This window comes from Saimiri boliviensis, chromosome 14 (assembly GCF_048565385.1).
Source record: "Saimiri boliviensis isolate mSaiBol1 chromosome 14, mSaiBol1.pri, whole genome shotgun sequence".
NCBI classification, from domain to species: domain Eukaryota; kingdom Metazoa; phylum Chordata; class Mammalia; order Primates; family Cebidae; genus Saimiri; species Saimiri boliviensis.
In genome coordinates, this window is record NC_133462.1 from 66,236,561 (window position 1) to 66,262,428 (window position 25,868).

The 25,868-nt window shown below is 41.0% G+C and overlaps 1 protein-coding gene across 2 annotated transcripts in view; it reads right to left on the reverse strand.

The window, feature by feature from the left end:
- Positions 1-25,868, reverse strand: part of PTPN14 (protein tyrosine phosphatase non-receptor type 14) — a 201,807-nt gene that overhangs the window by 66,784 nt on the left and 109,155 nt on the right. For both annotated transcript variants that reach the window (XM_003930356.4, XM_010340945.3), the window contains exon 4: positions 665-762. In XM_003930356.4, coding sequence (XP_003930405.1) covers positions 665-762 — 98 coding nt within the window. The remainder of the gene's footprint in view (positions 1-664; positions 763-25,868) is intronic.

Genomic DNA, 25,868 nt, shown 5'->3' on the forward strand with positions numbered 1-25,868 from the left:
ACAGGTATGAGCCACTGAGCCAGCCTATCTTGCTTTCAATATGACTGAAGGCAGTTAAGGCACCACTCAATAAGCCATAATGTATAAATATACATACAAAGTCCCCCACATAACCATTTAGAGAAGGCAAAACCCAGATATGTAATATAAACCTATACAGGACAGGATGAAAGATAAATTCAGTCAAATACACATTTGTTGTTTTATGTTACAATCACAGATATTAAATTTCTCTCTTTAACTGCATTAGAATATATAATAGTATAATGTTTAACGCTATCACACTTTAAGAAGTTGTGATAGTAACACCTTTACAGCATCAACTTACAGAATATGACCACATTGTGCAGTGTAGTAATTGTGAGAAAATCTTCCACAAACCCTGAAATGTAGCCTTAATTAAAGGCAGAATGAGAGCTGCTATTTCCTCAAATAAAACTGTAATTCCATAAGCATGAGAGGTTTCCAAACAGCTTTGAGAAATCTACTACCTGGCCACCAAAAATCACTAACTTTGCATTTTTCATGTAAGATAACTTAAAATGAAAAGGGAGCATTGCTAAGAGATCATTTAAGTAAATCTAACTTCTCACTCTGAGAGGCCAGTGACACTGTGATGAAACAGAAATCGGAATTTCACATACTGCTCATAACCGTGTCTTACCTTGCACAGCTAGGCCGGCTAGCCGAATCACCTGTTCCAGTGTACATCGTAATCGTCCTTCAAGTACATCTTTTTTGACTTGCAGGTAATACTGATATCTGTTCATGGGAATAGAGGAACAAACAACCTTAAAAACACACACTTGGAATATATTCCCACAACATAGATGTCTCTAGATGTGAAACCTTGTGTACGCAGCAGGATACGCAGGTGATGCTGATAGAGGTCATTTCTATAAAAGACGGAATGTGACCTCTGCCTGTGTTTATCTTTGTTTGATGTAGCAGGTGCCATATCCTGTTCATTCTGAGCTTGAGAGGATTCTCATAGCATCACTTATTTGTAGGCCAGCAGGATAAACTACTGATAAGGACCAGGTCTTCATAACAGAGTCCAAGAATGAAAATGCTCTTGCACACCTGGATACCCACGACAACACGACTGCCAAAGCTACATTCAACAGTGCGCGTTCCTGAAAGCATTCTAGAAACACATTGCCTTTCAAACTCAAAAGTTTGGTAAGGCAGATCACAAACAGGCCAAATAATCTGTAATTCCACTGAAAAATCGAATACAGTTTTCACCTTTCATATCTGTGAATCATTAAAACCAAATCTGATGCAACTTTCCAAACTGAAGTAAATTCTCAAACCAGCAAAGTGCAGAGGGACAGAACTGTGCCCGAACACATGAAGTCTCAGACTAGACAAGTACCATCAGGAGCTAATACAGTGTACGGTCTCCCTACCAATAAAATAGCACTTAGAGTTACCTAAATATTTACAAACTTCTCACTCAAGACTTTTATTTCCCAGGACTCCACTTCCTTTGACGATACTCTCAACACACAGTCACCACTTAAAAAAAAAAAAAAAAAAAAATCACACTTTTCTAGCATTAGTTCCTGATATATGCTAACAACCCTTTTGTTCCTAGTGACTGTAACTCACTATTTTAACTTTCATTAGGCATCTCAATCAAGGAAACCCAGAAGTGACCCAAAGCCCAACTTTCCTGGAGAGAGGCAATCAGTGCTGAGAGCTAATTACTGCTGGCTCTACCATGATGATGTCACAGGCATCATTACACAGTAATCAATCCAATGCCTGTTTGTGGGAAGGAATTGGGCTTTGTGCAAACTCCAGTAGAATCCCATACTTCTTATCTGCTCTCGTATGTACTGAACAGGATAAAGACAACCGTACTCTTTGGTGGAAAAAACCTATACTCAAATCAGAAGGGCAAACCCTGGGAGTTACTTAAAAATCCTTTTTAGTCAAACCTAATATGAACTAGAAAAAAAAAATCACAAAGCAAAACAAAAAGCAAAATCTCAAGGTAGGAGAAAATGGTAAATTTCACCAATTCCTGCCAATTATAAAATGTTTGAATTTCATCTGCATGCCATTCATTCCTTTCATCCTTCTTGAGTGGTTTTGACTTATTTGCTGCTCTCCAAGCCAGGAAGACAAACAGATCATTTTAACCCATAGCTATCATGTACTTTCTATGGGCCTAAGTCTGCTAGATGCTGAGGAGTTATCTTGGAGAGCGCTAAAACATTCTCTGCCTTACTAACAAGGATGCATATATCTTTTTGACCACTGTGATCATGCTTCTGTCTAGTGTACTATCTAAGGGTTCAGTGATTAAGAACCAAGGAGTAAAACATTTGAAAAGGTGTCATCCTGGCATTATCTGCCAGAGGTAGAGCTTTGTTACCTGTCATCTTGGAGATGAAAATGACCAGCTAAGATTATTTATTAGTCGATGCCTTTGGGAGTAGACCAGTAACCAATTAATCTGCCAGCAAAACAATAGCTCTAGTTTTTAAAAATCTGCCGCTTCCAACTTTCATCTACAACTATCACTTCTGCAATGTGCCAGCAAGTTCTATGACAGATCCATTCTATCCTAAGAAACAGTGACTCACAATTCACCAGCAAGGAACACCAGGAGCATTCCTAATCATGTAGGTGGGGTGTAGGATTTTGCTGGAATATTAAATAAGGAGCTGAAGAAAGCAGGGCTCTCTTCTGGAAGCCATCCAAACCAGGAGGGAATCTAAATAGCGGCAATGATATGGTGCTATTACCATGAGATTGGGGGTACTACTATGTAAGACTGCAGAAACGAGAATGAAATTCAAACCGCTTTGGAAATTGTTTGGTTGGTACAGTTTTGCACAAAAGGCAGTTTTAAAAAATATTACAATTCCATCTAATATGATGACTAAATGACAATAGGAGTTGAAATTCTATTTCTAGAATGCCTACTCTTTGCTTATTTTTCATTAGTAATTCAATTATAACAGTAGTAAAATATAATGGTGAATTCTATTTTGGAAACATGCAATTTCATGGAAGTATACTCCACCCTGTCATAGCTTTGGGTGGAGGGGAAAAGGAAAAAGAAAACCACACACACACACACACACACACACGCGCGCGCACACACACACACACACACACACACAATTTTCGTGCCAGGAAAGTAAGTATTTGCCAACTTTCCAAAGAGATCCTCTTTGAAAACCCAAGCTCACAAGGAAAACTTTTTAATATTTTTCATATTCAGAGACCTGGAAATAGTCCATCTGACTCTTGAGGCCTGATGAAAGGTTTTAGCTTAGGATTCTGCTCTTCCTCTAAGAATTGCTGAACATAATTATGCTTCTTGAATAAAGGGAAAATTTTGTATTTTCAAATTTTGTTTTTAAAGATTAATTTTTTATTGAATGCAGATTTCTCTGAGTGAAATTAAAAAGGCTGCCTAATAATCAGTGTTATTAAACCTTACTAATGGGAGCCAACATGCTACGACTGAGTCTCTGGGGGCTTCATCTAAGATAAGTGACTTTTCTAAGTCACTTCCTCCCTTAGGACTTTGAAGGATAGTTTGAAAAAAATGCCCTACTGGGTCAAATCAATAGAGCTGTTGGTACTTTCGACAGAGGTATCAAAGGACTCTTTCAAAATTATACCTCATAACAGTATCTTCAACACTTAGAGATGAATGGCTAGGATCCTTACCCTCTCTTTTAAATTCACGTATGAGGAATTTATCTCAGCACATCTGCAACTGTGTTTTGCAGTTCTGTTCATTCTTCTGAGTGAGCAAGTCTGTGTGGTGTTCTGAAAAGCATGGGCTAGATGACCACAGAACTACAAATAAGGCAGCAGGAACTCTGAGGCCGGGTCCATGCTGCTTTTAACATTTTTCCCCCTCCCCTCCCCACAGGTGAAATCTTCATTCCAAGTCCAGTTCGGCAGAGGTGCCCCAAACAGGGGACGGCCATGTAAACTGGTCAAAGCCTTGGGATCTGAGTTTGGTCATACTGCTACCCAAGGAGGCAACATGCTCAGCCTAAGTCACAGGATGGCGAAGATAGGAGAGGCAGGACCCCTGCCACGGTTCCAAATGTCTGCTGCCCTCCCAGTGGGGTCACGCCCGCCTACCTCACTACTCCTGGGACCAGCTTTCAGGCCAGTGAAATGGGAATGGACACGGGAAGTGATTGTTGCTCCCAAGCGAAAGTGTCCAGAGCCAGTGACTGGTTCTCTCCCTCTGCTTCCCTTTGCTCTGAGACCTGCATGAGCAGGGAGGACCTGCTGTTAGTGAGCCTGAGCCCTGGGCACAGATGGCTGGGAGCAGAGCCTCAGATGACCCACAGTGGCAGGTGGGCAGCAAATAAACCTTTGTAAAGCCACAGAGGCTTGGGGGGTCATACACCATTGCAGCATGGTGGAGCCTAAGCTGTTTAATAAGGGAAGCGTTTTTAAAATCCCAGTCCAATCCTTTCACTTTTTAGAGAAGGCAACTGTGCTGAGGGAGGAGAATGACTTGTCCAAGGTAATACTGCTTCCTTGAAGACCAGGTCAGAACCAGATCTGAGCATGGACAAGCACAGATGGGAAGGCAGGATCTGATCCCTGCCCATTCTGGGCAAGCCACCAATTTCACTGCAGTCTAAAAATGAAAGCAAAAACAAAACACCACTACCTGGCGATTTTTGTGATGCTTCTAAGGAAGGGCTGCAATCCCCCAAGCTTTTCCCCATCCCCACTTAGACAGTCTGTGCCACAGCATATGAGGCAAACGTCAGAATGAGAAACTTTTCCATAAAATCCTATTACTGAACATGTTTCATACTGTGGCCAGTGGTTATTCAGATCTGTTTTTTCTCCTGGCAGTGGCCTCTGGGATATTCCACTTTTTTCCCCCAGAGACAGAAGGAAGGCAAAGAAGACTGAGTTATACATTTTTACTAGTTGTTAACACCTTTCTAAGAAGGATAGAGGGATAGAAGTAAAATCTACAGACGAGGCCGGGCGCGGTGGCTCAAGCCTGTAATCCCAGCACTTTGGGAGGCCGAGGCGGGTGGATCACGAGGTCGAGAGATCGAGACCATCCTGGTCAACATGGTGAAACCCCGTCTCTACTAAAAGTGCAAAAAATTAGCTGGGCATGGTGGCACGTGCCTGTAATCCCAGCTACTCAGGAGGCTGAGGCAGGAGAATTGCCTGAACCCAGGAGGCGGAGGTTGCGGTGAGCCGAGATCGCGCCATTGCACTCCAGCCTGGGTAACAAGGGCGAAACTCAGTCTCAAAAAAAAAAAAAAAAAAAAAATCTACAGACGAGTTTCTGATTGTAGGCTTCTCCCTAGAAGGAGCAGTGGTGTCCAGCAACAGGTACAAACTGAGTCCTTGTGTGTATGTACTTCTAAACGTAGATTTTTTTAAAAAGTAAAATGCAATTCATCAGCAGTATCACACACAGGTCTTCACTTGTTTGCACCGAGTAGCTTCTCTATTATGGATCATAAAAATGTTAAGCAAATTTAATAGCACATATCAGCCATTCATTACTCCTTCTCCTCTGACTGCTCAAGGAGGTCTGAGCAAAAAAGAAACTCTCTTTCACAGTTAAAAACAGGTTAGTGAGAGCATTCTGTTAGCTGTAACTACCAAGCTGCAGTATCTCTATCATCACAACACGGCTCCTGGTCTGCTCTTCCCTCCTCCAATTTAGTTAAATCAACCTCTCTCTCCCCATAGCCATGCTCAGTAGGGATGTGACAATTTGGACAGAGAGGCCATCCTTAAATTCCTCACTGTTTGAAGCCTTTCCATAAAACTACTGGAGTGGAAGACCAGACAGGACCCAGAAAGACAAATTGTCTTGTCATTGTTACTAAGAGCAGGGTAAGACTTAAAATGTGCCTTCCTCACAAGAAAACTTCCTTCCTAACTAGCAATATCAGAGGAATCTTGCTAGAATGTACTGGAATCCATTTCTCCCAAGTGCAGCATGTACCAAAGTGCCAGGCAGCATTGCTCTCTGGCTGTTATATTGTGCAAATGGAAACAAATGTAAAACGTTTTTATACTATAAAAGCCAAAAAATAAAAATAAAAATAAAATAAAAAGGAGACTGAGGACAAGTAGTCCTAAAGTCCTCGGGTGCAGGAGAGCAAAGGGGAATAATTTTCAATCTTAGATTGACAGAGATAACCACAGGAGGGAACCAGCACATTCCAGCCATTTCAGCGGGTGTTCACAGCTGTAAATCCAGATAATGGACAGGGTGGCCCTTGCTGTTCTCAGTCTGCCAAGACCAGATAAGTACTACCTATGCAGGCATGCAACCAGATAAACCTGAATGCTTCCCTCCCTCCATCCTTCTCTCCTCAAAACTCTTGAGAAGAATTTCAGTTGATGACTCTTAAAGTCTAATAATGTGTTTGGTGCCTGACCCATGCACTATCTAAAAGCTTTTACATTTAATGACTGTTCAAGTTGACAGTGAATTAAAAGTCTGTGCTATCTAACAAACTACAAAGCAAACACTCCTGCAACTATGCAAAACTGAAATAACTCCGGGGCGGGAGGGGCGGGGGCGGGGTGGGGGGGGCACAAACAAACAAAAGGAAAAGGCTGAAACTAAAACTCTAGCAAAGATACCCTTAAAAGGGAAAGTTTTCCTCTAGCCTTTTTCATATTACAAGTTAATACGCGTACATGCATGAAAAGAAAAACGTGCAGCTACTCAAACACAGACAAGATTTTCTTGGCAAAAGTTCAAGTCTAGAAGTTTTCAACATTCATTGATCAATAAATACCCTATTTTGCCAGAGACACCCAACTTCTTAAAAAGATTCCTTCAGTTTCGATGAGCCAAAGATTGTAATTATTTCCTAAAAAGGATAATATTTGTTTAAATGCATACAAACACACACACAGGCCCGAACTAGTGAAAAAAAAGGCCAATGATAGCAAGGTGTTGCGAAAGAGAAAGGCAGGCCACGACCTGATCCTCGCTTTCTGCTCTTGAACTCTTGCCTTAATTATAACAAATTACAGGGAATCCAAGTAGTGTTTATAAGTATAATAAATTCCCTAATAGTAGCCTATCATTTAACCAGGGATTCTGTTGCAAGAAGAAAAATTCATTTCTGAAATACATCACAGAGGGAGAGAGGGTGTCCTGACACCACTTTGTTCTGTCCTATCCTATGCTGTGGGGTACAGATTTCTTTATAACAATCAATCCATAAGACTTAAAAGAGGCCGACATGTTTCCCTGCTGTGGGCTGTGATGCCCTGAACCAGAGAAACATGCCAACAGAGGTAGAAATACTTAGCCTCAAAAGAAAATACTGTACTAGCCGGATGCGGTGGCTCAAGCCTGTAATCCCAGCACTTTGGGAGGCTGAGGCGTGTGGATCACAAGGTCAAGAGATCAAGACCATCCTGGTCAACATGTTGAAACCCCGTCTCTACTAAAAATACAAAAAACCAGCTGGGCATGGTGGCACGTGCCTGTAATCCGAGCTACTCAGGAGGCTGAAGCAGGAGAATTGCCTGAACCCAGGAGGTGGAGGTTGCAGTGAGCCGAGATCGTGCCATTGCACTCCAGCCTGGGTAATGAGCAAAACTCTGTCTCAAAAGAAAAAAAAAGAAAATACTGTGCTAAAGTGTCTGATGTTAAAATGAAATGAGTCTGTTTTGATCTGTCTTAAAAATCTCCAATGGCTTGGGAAAGTTTTGCAGTTCCTCAAAATGTTAAAGAATTATCACATGATTCAGCAATTATGCTCCTCGGTATATAGCCATACAAACTGAGAACACATGTTCACACAAAAACTGATACATGAATTGCGATGGTATTCATAGAGCTGGAAAGAGGAAACAACCCAAAAGTCCAACACCCAAAGAAGGGATAAACAAAATGTGGTCTTTCCATACAATGGAATATTATTCAGCCATAAAAAGGAATGATGTATCAATACACGCTGTAACATGGATGAACTTTGAGGTATCATGCTAAGTAAAAGATGCCAGACACAGAGAGTCACATCTTGTGTGATTCCATTCATAAGAAATGTCCGGAATAGGCAAATTCATAGAAACAGAAAATAGATGAGTAGCTGACAGGGGCTGAGGGGAGGGGAGGCTGAGCAATGCCTGCTCATGTTTTGAGATCGGACAGTGACAGTGGTGCACAAGTTTGCTAAAACACTACAGGCCACGAAATTATATACTTTAAATTGGTTAAAATGATGAATTTACTTAGCACCATAAGACAAGGTGAAGAGAAAAAAATCATCTTAATGGTACATTTACGTCATGTGGATTTTCGTTTAAAAAAAACAGAAAATACCCAATGATCCTAATCAGGAAAAGTCCAAACTCCTGACATGACACACCACGCTCTTCACGATCTAGCCCCAACTACTTTTTTTTTTTTTTCCAACTTCATGTCTCACCACACCCCCCATACCTGAGCGGTCCTAAGTATGAGCTGCTCCCCAATGGCTGCCACGTTCTTTCCTACCTTGCTGCCATTTCCGCAGTCTAACCACCCTTGCCTATCCGCCTCCACTCTCCCAATCACTTGTCCATGCTCCAAGGCTCAGATGAAATGTGTCTCCTTTCCAAAAGCTTCCCAAACCCTCTCAACAAGTCAGTGAACCTTTTCACACCCCCCACAATACTTCCCCCGGGCCTCTCCTGCACTGGCACCAGCTCCTCCCCAACTCCATTGTGATCAGTACCTGGCACTAAGTAGATGCTCAATAAAAATTTCTGAGTAGATGAAATACTGACAGAGACAAAGACAGAAGAAAGGAGGGAGAGAGGTAGGAAGATTAATCTCCTTCTAGTAATTAGATACTATTTCTATAATATGAAAGAGCGCCTAAAAGTTCTAGAAATGAAACTCATTACACAGTCAGGCAGGAAGTCTTGAGAAACTATCCTTTCTCAAGTTCTTATCCAAAGAGCAAAACTGCTCCTTCAGTGTGAAATGCTCATTTATTTGTAAATGACTTAAACTGATCTCAGAGCTACCAAGCAGCAAAGAAAGAACTCAGGAATGAATCATAGTTAGGAACCAACAGCATTAAATAAACCCTCCAGGTGGGCAAAAGGCGCACAGATCAGGGAACACCAAGGCTCCATGCTAATCAGCCAGCCAAAACCACTCCTCTGAATTGCAGCTGTCAACTATATAGCCTCATCCCTCTTACACTAGCAATAAATATGTCTTGACTCATCAGCTCAAAATACACACCTGCCTGTCCTGAAATCATGTGTTCATAGTATTACCTACAATTCCACTGTGGGAAAAGAAAGCTTAAATTATATCTGGAAGCTGGGTGAGTCAATTGCCCAAAGATTTGTCTTCTTGGTCAACAGCCAGGTTCCCAGCTAAGAATTCTGCATAACATCCTTGAAGCTTTGGTGAGCCAGCAGGTAGAAGTGCAGTGTTGCTATAGGCTGGTCTGAAGGATAAAATTTACAAAATTTAACAAATGTAAGGCAAGAAGATTATCTATGGATGGGCACAATGTCTTCCCTGGAACCCCTAATTAAAGGTAGTTCCTACCTTTTCACAGGCAAATAACTGCTAAAAGATGTCAATTCTCTGTCGATGAAGTAATGTTCCAGAAATGAGTAGGAAATACTATGTGCTTAATAAATGTTTCGTGAACGAATAAGGCAATGGAAGTAAATACTTAATTCTATGTCCCTCGAGAGACTATGACAAAAATGGAAAGAACAGAATTTCCTGTCAAAAGCAGAGGTTCACGTCTGTCATCTCAGCACTTTTGGAGGCTGAGGTGAGAAGACTGCCTGAGCCCAGGCCAGCCTGGGCAACAGGGCAAGACAGAGACAGAGACAGAGACAGAGACAGAGACAGACAGACAGACAGACAGACAGAGACAGACAGACAGAGAGAAAGAGAGAGAGACAGAGGGAGAGACAGACAGAGACAGAGACAGAGAAGGGAAGGAAGAAAGGAAAGAGGGAGGGAATGGGGGAGGGGAGGGAAGGAAATTAAGGAAAGGAAGAAGAAAGAGAGGGAGGGAGGGCAGTACGAAGGAGGGAAGACACACACCTATAATCCCAGCTACTCAGAAAGCAGAGGTGGGAGGCTCAGTTGAGCCCAGGAGTTTGGAGCCTGCAGTGAGTTGTGACTGTACCAGTGCACTCTAAGCTGAGCAACAGAATGAGACCCTGTCTCCCCACAGCATCCCCCTAAAAAAGAAAGATAAAGAAAAAGCAACTCCCAGCCCCTGTTTCGTCATATGGCTAGGCACATCACCAGTTACCACAGACTCTGTATGGATGGAAATGCCATCTACATTTCTCACTTCAGCATCTCTGTCATTGTAACCCTGAACCCACCTTCCAAGTTCTGTCCCTGAGAGCCACCCCAGCCTAATTTTAAACTGCAGTTGATGCTTTGTTTATTGGCCAGTCTAAATTTTGAAAATTTCAAATTGCTGGCTTCCGAGCTTCAATGCCTCATCACCGCAGGTGACAAAGACGCATTTTCTCATATTCACAACTTAAAAATATCTGGGTACCTGCCGGGCTTGGTGGCTCATGCCTGTAATCCCAACATTCTGGGAGGCTGAGGCAGGCAGATCATTTGAGGTCAAGAGTTCAAGACCAGCTGGGCCAACGTGGTGAAACCCTGTCTCTACTAAAAACACAAAAATTAGCCAGGCGTGGTGGCTCACACCTGTAATTCTGGCTAACTGGGGGGGCTGAGGCAGGAAAATCACTTGGACCTGGGAGGCGGAAGTTTCAGTGAGCAGAGATCGCACCACTGCACTCCAGCCTGGGCGACAGAGCGAGACTCTGTTTCAAAACAAAAAAATCAGAGTATCACACAAATAACCCATATTAAAAGAACGCCTAAAATACAGACATAAAAAACAAATAAGATATGGATGGGATGTTTATCAGAAATAGCAAAAAAGGGGCTAACTGCTCAGAAGTGAGCAATATGAGAGATACTTCAGAGAGCCTACTGCATGACCTTAATTTCCAAAGCATGGACCTGTTGTGAGATAACTGAGACACCCAACTTTCTTTCTTTTCTTTTCTTTTTTTTCCTGAGACAGTCTTGCTCTGTTGCCAGGCTGGAGTGTAGTGGTGCAATCTTGGCTCAATGCAACCTCCACCTCCTGGGTTCAAGCAATCCCCCTGCCTCAGCCTCCTGAGTAGCTGAAACTACAGTTATGTGCCACCACACACTCAGCTAAATTTTTTTTGTATGTGTGTATTTTTAGTAGAGACAGGGTTTTGCCACGTTGGCAAGACGTGGTCTCAAACTCCTGACATCAGACGATTTGCCTTCCTCAGCCTCCCAAAGCGCTGGGATTGCAGGTGTGAGACGCTGTAGCCGGCCCGCCCACCATACGTCCCACGTGGCCACTATGATCCATGCTCAACCTCTCCCCCGTCACAGCAATTCAAGGTTATGGATTTTATGCATTTGGAATGATAACATGATTATCCATCTCTATTTTTTTTTTTTTTTTTTTAGTAGAGACATGCCATGTTGGCCAGGCTGGTCTTGAATTCCTGGCCTCAAGTGATCCACCTGCCTTAGCCTCCCAAAGTGCTGGGATCACAGACATGAGCTACCAGGTCTGGCCCATCCCTCTCTATTTAGCACTCTATTAGCCCATAAGTACCTTGAAGCTGGGAACTACCTCTGTGAAAATTATTCTATAATTCACAGACTCAATAGATGACCCTAGACTTGCCGGTTGCACAAAAAGCATTATGATTGTTTACTGCCTCAGAGGGATAAAAAAGAATGCTTTTCTGGAAGTTAGCCACCCAAACAGTTGGCATAAAACAACACTGGACTCAGCAGAAAGAAAAAAAAAATCACCTATACTCTAGGTATTAAATAATATAAAGCCTTTCCCCAGCTACCAAATTAGAATAATTCACTCCACCCTCTGCGTTCCCACTGATTTGTAACTGACATGGTGCTGATCAAACACCTTAGTTAATTACGTGCATCTCTTGTTGCCTACTATACTGTTTTTTATTGTTGTTCTTGTTTGTTCGCTTTTTGTTTTTGAGACGGAGTTTCACTCTTGTTGCCCAGGCTGGAGTGCAATGGCGCGATCTCAGCTCACCGCAACCTCTGCCACCCGGGTTCCCGCAATTCTCCTGCCTCAGCCTCCCCAGTAGTTGGGATTACAGGCATGTGACACCACGCCCGGCTAATTTTGTACTTTTAGTAGAGACGGGGTTTCTCCATGTTGGTCAGGCTGGTTGTGAATTCCTCACGGCCTTTATTGTTTTATGACTGAATGCCTTGTTCATCTTTGTATTTCCTCCCACATACTGTCTTACTTTGTATTTACATTAAAACAGGATATTACTATGGCCGCATATTTAAAAGACAGTCAATTACATATTGGCTGAAAGAAGCTTTATGTTGTTCCTAGTGTACTATGAAAAAAATAATGGAAACACGCCACGTGTCTATCAAAATCTTTGGAAGAACTGAATTCTCCACAATTGGAATTTTAATCAATTTCTCTAGCTATTAAGAAATCAGAGCCTTCAAAGAGTTATTAACAAATGACAGCACTTTGCATTTGTGGAGTTGTTTTCCAAGAATTGTTACGTGTAATATTTCCTGTCATTTCATATTCAAAACAACCCTGAAAGATAGCCACGATGAGTCCCACGTATCCGTGGGGAAATGGAGGCTCCCAGGCGGGAGCTGACTCGCCAAGTCTTCTGATTTTACAGTCAAGTGCTCTTTTATTACAACACTGTGCCTGTGTAGTAGGTTAGTCTATAGTTTCTACAAGTCTGGAGCAGAAGTCTCAAAAAAAAAAGGAAGAAGAGAAAAAACTACAAACAGATCACAACATGAATCCATTGACAATATAATGCCTATAAACAGATCACAACATGAATCCATTGACAATATAATGAATTTTTGATGCTGGAAATGAATGATTTTCTTTTGCAGAATCTTCAAAGCAGCTGAAGATATCAAAGGTAGCAACAACTGCCAAAGATAAAATACCAAACCAGCAAACATCTCACTGCCCAAGAATCTAGCATCTTCCTATGCTGTGATTTCTGCCAAATCATGCTTGATATTTTCAAGCATGGAAATGTTTCTCAGTTCTTCCTTTCAAATCTTTCCTTAGGCCCTAGGATTAAAGGAGGAGACAGTTCATTTGTTAAATGTGATTTAAAACTCATGTGGAACATCCTCTCTTCTTTGAGAGTTTTAGTTTCTAACTGCCTCAGTTTCTACAAGACCATCTTTGTAACTCTTGACACACAGTAAACCTTAAGTTAGAAACTGTAACTTCCTAGAGGAAAAAAAAAAAAGATGGACAAAGTGACACATACATAGAAGGAAACTCTTTGTTTAGGACATGGGTAAAGGGATGGGGAATTGCCAAGCAGAGAACTATAATTCTCAAATCAGAGAAAATTCTTCAATTCTTTCATTTCATGATAAAAGGCTGCTATAAACACATTCCTCCTTTTCATCCTAGGCTTAAGAACTTAAAACTCTCTCATTAGAAACCAGAATAGGAGTGCATTAAATGTCTCTTTAGGAACCAAAAATTCAAGGGCATGAAACCCAGAGAGGATGCCAGTTTGGGGCAGTCAGTGGCTGCATGGGGCACACCCTGTGGGCATCAGGCCATATTCAAAGGAGAGCACTCTCCAGAAAAGAAGTCCTAAGTAGGTATTCAAACTCTCTCTTTAAAAACAAAAACAAAACAAAACAAAATCTCAGCAGGCTTTTCCTAAAAAAAATTGATTTCAGAAAATATGTGGCCTCCTATAATTTGTTAATAAATTCATGAAAGGAGCACAAATTTATTGGATAGAAATCATTATAAAAGCTGTCTGATTTTTATTAATATTAGTATAATGATTTCTTATCTTTGCATAGTACTTTTATTTAAAAACATAAACCTATTTAGGTTACTGGTAAAATATTAAAAGTGTATACATACATATATTCCATTATTTATTATTCATCCATTTGACAAAAGCTTAATGAGCACCTACTACACGCCAAGAGTTATTCTTAGGCACTAAGGATATCTCAGTGAATGAAACAAACCCATTCTCTGCTCTTGTTCATAGCTCTCACAGTCTAGTGGGGAAGACAAGCAAAAATCAAGTAAATAAACAATAGATCCAATGAGAAAAAAGCAGGTAAGAGACACAGAGAGTAACAAGGTAGGAGGTGGTCAAGAAAGGTTTCTCTGATAAAAGCAAACTCTGAGCAAAGATCTTAAAAAAAAAATTAGGAACTGGAGGTTTTCACTTCAAACAAAGGGAATAGCAAGTCGAAAGGCTTTCAGGAGAGTGAGTGTGGTGCATTCATGAATGGTCAAGAGGTCAGTGCAGCAAAGATTCATCAAGAGGATGAATGGTTGGGCTGACGGAAAAGGCAGGAAGTGGTACAAACCACAAAAGGCCTCGCAGGGCACAGCAGGAGTTCCGACTAGTGTAAGATGGCACACCAGTGGAAGATACCAAGCAAAGGAGCTACATAAACGGACATGCATTTAACAAGATGGTACTGGCTGCTTTGTAGACACTGGACTGTGAGGGGCAAGGGAGGAAGCAAAGATGCCAGTCAGGAAAAATGACAGCAGACTGGATTAGAGAGGTGGCAGTGGCCGCAGAAAGATGGAGTCAGAATCTAGCAGAATCTAGACATATTTTGAAGGCTGGGTGTGGTGTATGGGAGAAAGAATTCAAGGATGACTGCAAGACTTTTGGCCTGAGCAACTGAACTAAACCTTTCAGATAAAGACTTCTTACTTTTTGAAAACTAACAGACAAAATAGATTCGGGAGAAATGGATTTGGTTGTTTTTTAAAAGTATAACATTATCTTTCATTAAAATGTACAAGTTCAAAATAGTCATCAAACCATGTCAAACGTCTGATCTGATTGTTTTAAAAGAGTTAAGTTCTTTGATATAATAATGGATTCTCTCTTTTTCTTTTTATCATCTTCTTCCTCTTCCCGGCCCCTCAAATCCTCTGCCTCCTGTTTTTGTAAAAAAAAGAAAACAAAAAACAAAAAACACAACTACCTTTATAGACTGAAGTCCACACATATCTCTTTTTTTCTTTTTTTTTGAGATGGGATTCTCACTCTTGTTGCCCAGGCTGGAGTGCAATGGCACAATCTCAGCTCACTGCAACCTCTGCCTCCCGGGTTCAAGCGACTCTCCTGCCTTAGCCTCCTGAGTAGCTGGGATTACAGGCATGCACCACTCCACCCAGTCAATTTTTGTATTTTTAGTGGAGATGGGGTTTCTCCATGTTGGTCAGGTTGGTCTCAAACTCTCGACCTCAGTTGATCCGCCCGCCTCAGCCTCCCAAAGTGCTGGGATTACAGGCATGAGCCACTGAGGCGTCCACACATATTTCTATCTGATTTCTACTATTTGAATTTTGAGTTCAGATAAAGAATGGCAAAGAGAGCAGTGTAGCAAATGTGCAGAGAATACAAGTGGACAGGTGGTAGGAATCGGGAAATGAAACACTACTCTCACCCAGGGTTCAGTAAAATCTCTGAAAGGCACAAATAAAGGGTATTTCCTTTCTTCCCACTTGAGCCCTGTTATAAAATCACTGTACTTTAAAAACGTGATCATTTTTAGTATTAAAAATGCTCCATGATTACCATTTAGTAATAAAAATAGTCTTCTCAGAGTAGCTTGATCAAAAGGCATGCACTAAAAAGACTGGAAAGAAAAAACAAGTTTGTGCAATGAATAATATGGTTACATTTACATGCATTTCTGACATTTAAACTTTCTTGTTTCTATGAAAACTCATCTAGAGCCACCACCAACTTGACAGTGGTAAACTAAGTCCTGTACATTTTCCTCACAGAATGAAATCCCAAGTATCAGTATCGCTTCACTTTTTCATGTTAGCCCATTCTGTACAATTTCCATCAATTCTTTTTTTTTTTTTTTTTTTTTTTTTTGAGACGGAGTTTCGCTCTTGTTACCCAGGCTGGAGTGCAATGGCGCGATCTCGGCTCACCGCAACTTCCGCCTCCTGGGTTCAGGCAATTCTCCTGCCTCAGCCTCCTGAGTAGCTGGGATTACAGGCACGCGCCACCATGCCTAGCTAATTTTTTGTATTTTTAGTAGAAATGGGCTTTCGCCATGTTGACCAGGATGGTCTCGATTTCTTGACCTCGTGATCCACCCGCCTCAGCCTCCCAAAGTGCTTGGATTACAGGCTTGAGCCACCGCGTATGGCCCAATTTCCATCAATTCTTAAAGGCATGATCATGCTTATAGGCAGGATGATTTCCTCACAGAAGTCATGAGCACAGATTTAAGTCTAAAGAAGAACACGATCATAGGTTTATGCAAATAAACATAAACATAATGGACTCCTTTATAGTTTACCACCTAGAAATAGGCGTGTTCACACGGGCATCTTCTATATGTTTATCATCCTCTCAATGGAGGACATCTGTAATAATATTACATGAAAAAAGGCTATCATTTGGGAATTAAAATACATTTTTTCACAATTGAGAGAATACAACACAATTTGGTAGTTGATTTTGATGATTCAGATAACCAGGGTACTGTATGCTTTTATAATGCTTAATTTCAACTCTATAAAAATGTTGAGACAGTCATAAACTACTATAAATATTTGAAAAAAGGTGACCTTCAGGAGGTCAAGGACTTCATCTGTTTTGTTCAGTGCTGTATTACCAGTAACCAGATTTCCTTGTATACAACAGATGCTCAGTAAATATTCTTTTATCCCCTGACATGGTCTTCAAGTAAATACTCACTGAATGCATGCATAAACAATGAATGAAAAATCCTTGATACTTTGCCCCAAATGGGCTGTCCAAGCCAACTAGAATATTATCTATGTAAAATTGTGTCAAGTTACACCACTTATTTCAATCTAAGGATCAATACATGGTATCTGACAAAATAATTTTAAGAAGTATTAACAGTAGATACATTTTTTCAAAACAGGTTTTTGAAAAAACCTGTTTTTTAAAAAGGTTTTTATGAGAAGAAAAATAAAGGAGTTTCTTTTATAATGAACATATTGGTAACTCTAGATTTAGAAAATGTTTTTCCTTAATGACCTCCTCAAACTAAAATTCTAAAAAAGAAATTGCATGACTTAGTTTCAAGATACGGAAGGAGATTTCATCCTGTAAATGTGTGACCCAACAGTAATAGAGAAACTTTGAACTTCAAATAATTCTTTAGCCGAAATATAAATCCGGGGCGATCTGTGCTACAATTATTTGCTTCCTGCCACATTCTAGATATCCTTGAGGACTGCGTGCTGCAATTTTCCTCTCCTCTCACATAATTTCCTCAGTTTGGAATAATTTTCCCTTCACACTTTCCACTCATCCATCAGTGAGCCCCTGATATTGATGGGAGCTACCTCTTTGGGTATTTGGGGGAGAAAACAGGCTTATAGCCCCTGGTCCAGGCTATCTTTCAACCTAACAGTGCTGACTCACCAAAATCCAATGTCTTCTTCAAGGCCCCAATTCCAGGGACAGCTCTTGTCATGGTTAATTTTATGTGTCAATTTGGCTAGGCCACGATACCCATATATATGGTCAAACATTTTTCTAGATGTTTCTGTGAAGGCATTTTTTGATGAGATTAATATTTAAATCAGTAGACTTTGAGTGAAGCAGAATGTTTGTCTTCATGTGAGTGAGCCTCGTCCAATCAGGTGAAAGTCTTACAGAGAACAGATGGACCTCCCAGAATGTGTGTCCGGATTCGAACTGCCATCTTCCAAGGGTTTCCAGCCTGCTGGCCTGCATTGCAGATTTCGCATTTGTAAAGCCTCCCCATTTACCTGAGCCGACTCCCTAAAATAAGTTTCTCTCCCTATTTATATACACATCTCTTTAGTTCTGTTTCTCTGGAGATCACTGAATAATGTCTCCAAAGCTTCTCCTTATCATTCCATCCATGAAAGGTACCTCCAGCTGGCATCCATCACATTCTACTATGTTGCTCAAATATTTTTATGTGACCATCTAATCTACCCAAATATACTGAAAACCCCATGCAGGACAGGACTGACATCTTATGTCACTCTGCATCCTGCAGAGTGCCTTATACTTAGGAAATAAAGGGTTGAACGAATGCCCAGGCGAATCTGGAAGGCAAAGGAGGCTTCTAGGGCAAGAAGGAAAGAGGAAAAGGGAGATACTTCAGGTCCTAAAAGGAGGAGAGGAAGGAGTGAGAAGCTCAGGGTGTTCAGAGTCACTGAATGGCGTAGGCAGAAAAATAAGACAGAGCTATACGTAACAAAGCAGAAAACGAAAAGGAAGATAGAGGCTTGTCAAGCTTCAAACGCCTCTGAGCGGCGGTCTTTATCTTCTAAGCAATGGTAAGATAGTATATGTTTTTGATAAAGGAAGGAAAATGATTAAAGCAATCTTGAGAAGCAATCTAGAGTTGGTATATGCACCACATTATATAAATGGGTGTTACCGATACAAATTAGGAAGTCAAATGATAATGATACTAGTGTTAGGTACTACAAAGTATGCTTTTCTATTTATTAATCAGTGCAATCTTCAAAAGAGCTTCTTTTCATGGAGAAACTGAGTCTTAAAAAGGGTAAATAAGTCACCCAAGGTCATACAAAGAGTGAATGGCAGAGCAGAATTCAAATCCAAGTTTGTCCGACTCAAAAACCTGTGCTCTTCACCATTTCACTGTATGTAAGGCTGGAGGTAAGACATAACTTGGGGCAGAGTGGGCTAGAATGGATTTAACTGGAAAGGCATAGCACATAGTGGTCAATGTGTGGATTCTGGAGCTACACTGTGTAGGCTTGGATCACAGCTCTCGTGTACTCACACAGTGCGGGCAAGTTACTCAACATCTCTGTGTCTTAGTTTCTTATTCTGTGAAATCAGAATAATAGTACTAACTCAAAGAGTTGTTGTAAGGACTAAATGAATTAATATGAAGAGCTCAGAATTGTGCCTGGCCACTCAGTAGGCACTTATGAAATGTTAGGAGTCATATTAAGAAAGATCAGCCAGGCGCAGTGGCTCATGCCTGTAATCCCAGCACTTTGGAAGGCCAAGGCAGAAAGATTGCTTGAGCCCAGAAGTTCAAGACCAACCTGAGCAATACAGTGAGACCTTGTCTCTACAAAAACGCTTTTTTAAAAATTAGCCAGGCATGGTGGCGCATGCTTGTAGTCCCAGCTACATCCAGGCTGAGGCAGGAGGATCTTCTGGGTCAGGAACTATGGGCCAGGAGGCTACAGTGAGCTATGACTGCACCACTGCACTACAGCCTGGGTGAATGAACAGGACTCTGTCCGCCTACCCCACCCCCACACAAACAAATAGGATTTGCAACTGAATAAATGTCAGGATATCTCCTTTTATGATTACTGACATCCCCTAAAGGTACTTAATATTTGATTAATGAATAACAAATTGAATACAGAAAGAAAAAAAAAGATCAAGTATTTAAGATTCCTCGGCCTTACAACTTGATTTTCTTAACTTTGCTGGCAGTAATACAATTTTTGGAAAACTACTGGCTTAAACTAGCATATGCATATTCAGCAGAAATAAGTACGTTCATCAACACCTGTGTAAGGCTGTCCATAAGACATGTACTAGAAGTGTTCACAGCAATACAGTTCCATTCATAATACCTCCCAAATGTGAACAATTCAAATGTCCTTTGGAGAATGGGTAAATTATAATGTATGTCTTCCTATGATAGAATATTATGCAGCAATGAAAATGAATGATCTCTATACACAATAATATAGATGACTCACAAAATGCCAATCAATGAAGACATCAAAGGGCATATACAGTGTTATTCTACCTAAAAAATTTTCATCTTTTTTAAAGAAAAGCAAAACTAATGTATGGTGTTAGAATTCAGGATCATGGGTATCCTTGGGGGACAGACGCTGAGAAAGAACATAAAAGAAGGATATTGAGTGGCTGGTGATGCTCTGACTCTTGATCTAGGGACTGACTGTATGGGTATGTTCACTTTACAAAGATTCATTGAGCTGTACTTTTCATTTTTGTACTTGTCTGTGTGTATATTTAACCGAAAAGCCTAAAAAATGACTACTAGCACAAAGACAACAATCTGACTCTAAGTAGGGAAATGTTTACCAAGCAGAGGGGGAGTTTGAAGGAACTGTCAAGGTCTAGGGTAATAAATGACATGAGGAAAAGCTGGGGGGGGTGGTGGCTAGTGACAGATTTTCAATTTGTGACAGTGAAAGAATCTTGGAGCTACTTCTAGAAAAATGGGATATTTAAGGGAGGATTTAAAGTCAAGAGGAGGCAGCAAGTAACTAAGAGTTCATCACTGTCTACCTTTCTGGTTCCTACAAGAATTCACTGAGCTAGAGTATTATGGGTAGAGGTAATTGACAAATAGCTGTCATCACCAGTCTGAGGAGACTGAAGCAAGAATGTAACAACGAGCAGAGGGGCCATGAATATATGCTTTAAAAAAAAGGGTGTATTCTGCTTATACATCCAGTTCCCAGCACACAGCAGGTATTCAACATACAAATCAATGAATGGCTGTCCTCAGTCAGCAAGAAATCAAGAATAAGATGTGGGTAAATGGTACAAAGTTAGGCCACATCTATCAAAAATTATGTCTAGGGCTGGGTGTGGTAGCTCATGCCTGTAGCCCTAGCACTTTGGGAGTCTAAGGCAGGAGGACTGCTTGAGTCCAGGAGTTCTAGACCAGGCGTCCCCAAACTTTTTACACAGGGGGCCAGTTCACTGTCCCTCAGACCGTTGGAGGGCCGCCACATACTGTGCTCCTCTCACTGACCACCAATGAAAGAGGTGCCCCTTCCTGAAGTGTGGTGAGGGGGCCGGATAAATGACTTCAGGGGGCCACATGTGGCCCGCGGGCTGTAGTTTGGGGACACCTGTTCTAGACCATATCGGGCAACATAGGGAGACACTGTCGAGACACACACACACACACACACACACACACACACACACACACACACACCCCTACCCACCCAAGAAATTTAGCCAGGCATGGTGGTGCATGCCTGTGTTCCCAGTTACTCAGGAGGCTGAGGTGGGAGGTTCACTTGAGTCTGGGAGTTTGAGGCTACAGCAAGCCGTGATTGTGCCACTGCACTCCAGCCTGGGTGACAGAGTAAGACCCTGTCTCAAAGGTACTCCTAAAGGCTGAATACAATTAAGCTCTGTTGCACAGCAAATCTAAAGAGAGAAAAATTTAGAAGGACAGGGTTCCAGTAAACTGGAGATTGGAAGATGAAAATAAGCAGGTCAGAGTTGAGATAAGGTGAAGGTCACCAAAAGCCAAGGAAGGAGAGGATTTTTGGGAGTGGGCTCTCCCTGTCTAATGCTGTCTAGAAGTTAGGGAAGGCCACCACTGGCTCAGGCATGGCAACCTTCAAGAAGCAAATACAAGCAACACTGATGATGGACATACTTTTCCAAGGACTCAAGAAGGAAAAGATAAAAACTGATGAAAGCAATGGGTAAGTTAATAGAAAGAAAATCAAAAGAAAAAAGGCATCCAATGGTAACAGATATTAAATAGTAATTAGGAAGCCTAAAAGTATGAAATACTTTGTGGTTAATTTTTAATATAGATAAAACAAAGTGTGGTTGGAAATCAAAAGCAAGGAATCTATGAGAAGTAGATATTAAATATATTTGAAAATTACATGAAATTGGAGTCACCCTGGATGAAGCGTTGAGGATCCAGAGAAAAGGCGGAAGGACCAAGCGTGGAATACGGAGTCGGCCTTTGGGCTGCACAAAGGGTGGGAGAGGGAAGCCATGGCTGAACATGATTAGTGGAGGATGTGGCCCAGGATGCCACTCCAAAAGCACCTGCCTGGCTTCTTTGCCCTGATCAATAATCATGTAACTACAAGACTGGTTTCTTCAAAGCGGGATTCAATTTGATGATGTGTAAAGCCCTTATCCTTACAAAATTCTGTTTCTTAAGTGAAAGCCACAAGAGGACAATCTATACAATGCCCATGTGAATTTGTACTGGGCCGCATTCAAAGCCACCCTGGGCTGCATGTGGCCCGCAGGCTATGGGTTGGAAAAGCTTGATCTAGACAATTAAAAATACAGGAGTACTTCATTCCCCATGATCAAAAGTGAAATTGATTCTCCCGCACCTACTTTAATGCTCTCTAATCAATTATTTATGTGGTGGGCCAGGGTAAAAAGAAGCAAAAGTAAAATGGTTCAGTCCTCTATAGAGAGAGAGAGAGAACGAGTGTGTGTGTGTGTGTGTGTGTTGAGATGAAATGCAAGTGTCACAGAGCAACAGGCAAGAATACCTGTAATTCAACTCACCATTCTTCTTTAGATGTTCAAAACTTTAAATGAATTTTTAATCATATTCTAGTTATAATGGTATTATAATTATACAATGTCCTAAATTAGCAAATAATCATTTTTAAACCAGAAAGGAAAAATGCCTGCTTTAGACTATAATGGTTAAATAATTCATGACACTCTTTAAAAAAAGGTATTCGGTGAACCAGGGTGTAAAGAACACAGATTTTCAAATTAATAAGGAACAAAAACAAACAATCTCATTAAAAATCAGGCAAAGGACATGAACAGACATTTTTTAAAATAAGACATACATGCGGCCAACAAGCATAAGAAAAAATGCTCATCACCACTAATCATTACAGAAATGCAAACCCAAACCACCATGAGGTATATACCACCTTACGTCAGTCAGAATGGCTATTATTAAAAAGTCAAAAAGTAACAGAGAAAAGGGAACGCTTATACACTCCTGGTGGGAATGTAAATCAGTCACGGTAAATCTGCCGTGCTGGAAAGCAGTTTGGCGATTTCTCCAAGAACTTAAGACAACCTAATCCAATCAGCTTTCCTAAAAGAAATCAAATTGATTTTACACCACCTCCCCAATTCCTGTGAGGATTTCCATTTGACCCAGCAATCCCATTATTGGGTATATACCCAAAGGAATATAAATTCTATTATGAGGACACATGCACATGTATGTTCATTGCAGCACCAATGACAATGCAAAGACATGGAATCAACCTAAATGTTCATCAGTGATAGACTGGATAAAGAAAATGTGTTACGTATACACCATGGAATACTATGCGGCCACAAAAAAATAACAAGATCATGTCCTCTGCAGCAACACGGATGCAGCTGGAGGTCATGATCCTAAGTGCACTAACACAGGAACAGAAAACCAAGTACTACATGTTCTCAGTTTTAAGTGGGAGCTAAACACTGAGTACACATGAACACAAAGAAGGGAACAATAGACACCAGGGCCTACTTGAGGATGGAGGGTAAGAAGAGGGTAAGGACTGAGAAACTACCCATCAGGTACCACGCTTATTACCTGGTGATGAAACAATCTGTACACTAAACTCCCACGACACACAATTTACCTACATAACCCACACATATACCCCAGAATCTAAAATAAAGTAAAATATATATATACCGTTTTCGTTTACCTGGCATTTTCCAACTTATGGTGGATAAAATATTTTCAAACCATATTTTTCAAAGTAAGTGTGAAATTTTTGGTTAAAGACTGTCAGGGCTGGGCGCACTGGTTCATGCCTGTAATACCAGCACTTTGGAAGGCTGAGGCGGGGAGATCACCTGAGGTCAGAGATTTGAGACCAGCCTGGCCAACATGGTGAAACCCTGTCTCTACTAAAACTATAAAAATTAGCCAGGCATGGTGGTAGGCACCTATAATCCCAGCCACTGGGGAGGCTGAGGCAGGATGATCGCTTGAACCCAGGAGGCAGAGGTTGCAGTGGGCCGAGATTGCACCATTGCACTCCAGTCTGGGTGACCGAGTGAGACTCCGTCTCAAAAAATAAAAATAAAAATAAAAAAGACTGTCAGAATATTAGCTCTCAGGATAATGCCTTTAAGTACTCTTAACAAGAGTCAGCTCATCACAAAATCATGGGTATGTTTGTATGTGTGCAAATACAACACACAAAATCTCTCAGTGTATAGTAAGGAGTAGTCGCAGATGTCTGGAAAATTAAGATAAATGCTATCTAGAACCAAGCCATTCTGTTTTTAACTTTTTCTTTTTTTTAACTTAAATATAGCGTACTTCTAGTTGGTAGCTGAAATCAAGTATTTCACGAACCAATGCCAGAAATATTTTTTTAAAAAAAAACATAACGGAAAGAAACAATGTTTTCACAACCTTGAATTTTATTTGGCTGAAATGATTTTACTGTTTTCTTAATTTACCTATTATTTCATCTTACACTTACATAAATGCAGTAAAAGTCAATAAATCAGAATGGCAAAAGAATCACTGAAATCCATGTGTAGAATTCTCAGTTTTGCAAAATTCTCATTTTACAAATTAAAATTAAATATATAACTTCAAAGCCTGCAAAAACAGTGGGAAGTCTGGTTTAAGGTTTTAGGGTTCTAGAGTAGTATAATTCAAGCCAGTTATTATTATTATTATTATTAGGATAATAAATTTAATAATAAATGAAAGGATGCATAAAAGGCTAAATTCTTATGCAATAAATAGTTATTTAATATATCCCCTAAACCTATTTAGGAGACGTGTTACTCATTATATTATGCATTGTGTATTATAGAAGTCTAACTACCTAGAAGGCTAAAATATTCTGAAACAGAGGAAATAAAATCAAACTGACCAAAGCTGCTGTAGAATAACCTTGGATTCTCCATTCTGTTCCTTCTAGGATCCCCAGGAAGATGCCCACAGTTCTTCTACTAAATAAGACCACGCCATCTATTCTCTAAACTCCCCAGCCTGAACCAGATGTTTCAAGCTTTGCAACTCTTTCATTCCTTTGCAATTTCCCCAAAATCCACCCTGAGATTCTCCAACATCCATCTACTAACAGAAAAGACCAGCTACAGCTGAAAAGACATCAGGATACGTCTGTCTTCCATTTAACCAAACTTAAATAAGAGTCAGCCGGGCGCGGTGGCTCAAGCCTGTAATCCCAGCACTTTGGGAGGCTGAGGCGGGTGGATCACGAGGTCGAGAGATCGAGACCATCCTGGTCAACATGGTGAAACCCCGTCTCTACTAAAGATACAAAAAATTAGCTGGGCGTGGTGGCGCGTGCCTGTAATCCCAGCTACTCAGGAGGCTGAGGCAGGAGAATTGCCTGAGCCCAGGAGGCGGAGGTTGCGGTGAGCCGAGATCGCGCCATTGCACTCCAGCCTGGGTAACAAGAGCGAAACTCCGTCTCAAAAAAAAAAAAAAGAGTCACCTGTGTCAATGATCAAAACCAGATTTTGATTAGGAAGTCAGGACTGGGGTACAAGAACCTATATATTTTTTTAAAATGGCATAGGCAATTCCGATGCATGTAGTCTAAGGACTACACACCTAAAGAACCAACAGGCCCTCATGTCTTACTTTTATTTTTTAAATAATTGTCACTCATCACAAGTCCATCATCTCTCTAAATAATCTTTCACTAGAATCTGTTTATCTTCTACAACTACAGTCTCTTCAAGTTACAAGTATTGCTGGATTACCATTGGGTCAGACTGGCCCGTCCAGTGGCAGCCAACCTGGCTTCCCATCCTCAACAGCTGCTCTGACCATCTGGGAAGCTTCGAGGCAAGGCCCGCTTTATCCTGTCTCTTATTACAGGCCTGATGACATTAGCCTTCCCACACTCAGCCCAGGACACGGGACCAGCCCGTGTTTTCTGCAACAGATCTGCTCCCTCGAACGGGACTGGGAAGAGGGTGGGAAACCTCCCTGGGAAATATTTGTCTACGATAATAGCACAAATTATTGGCTT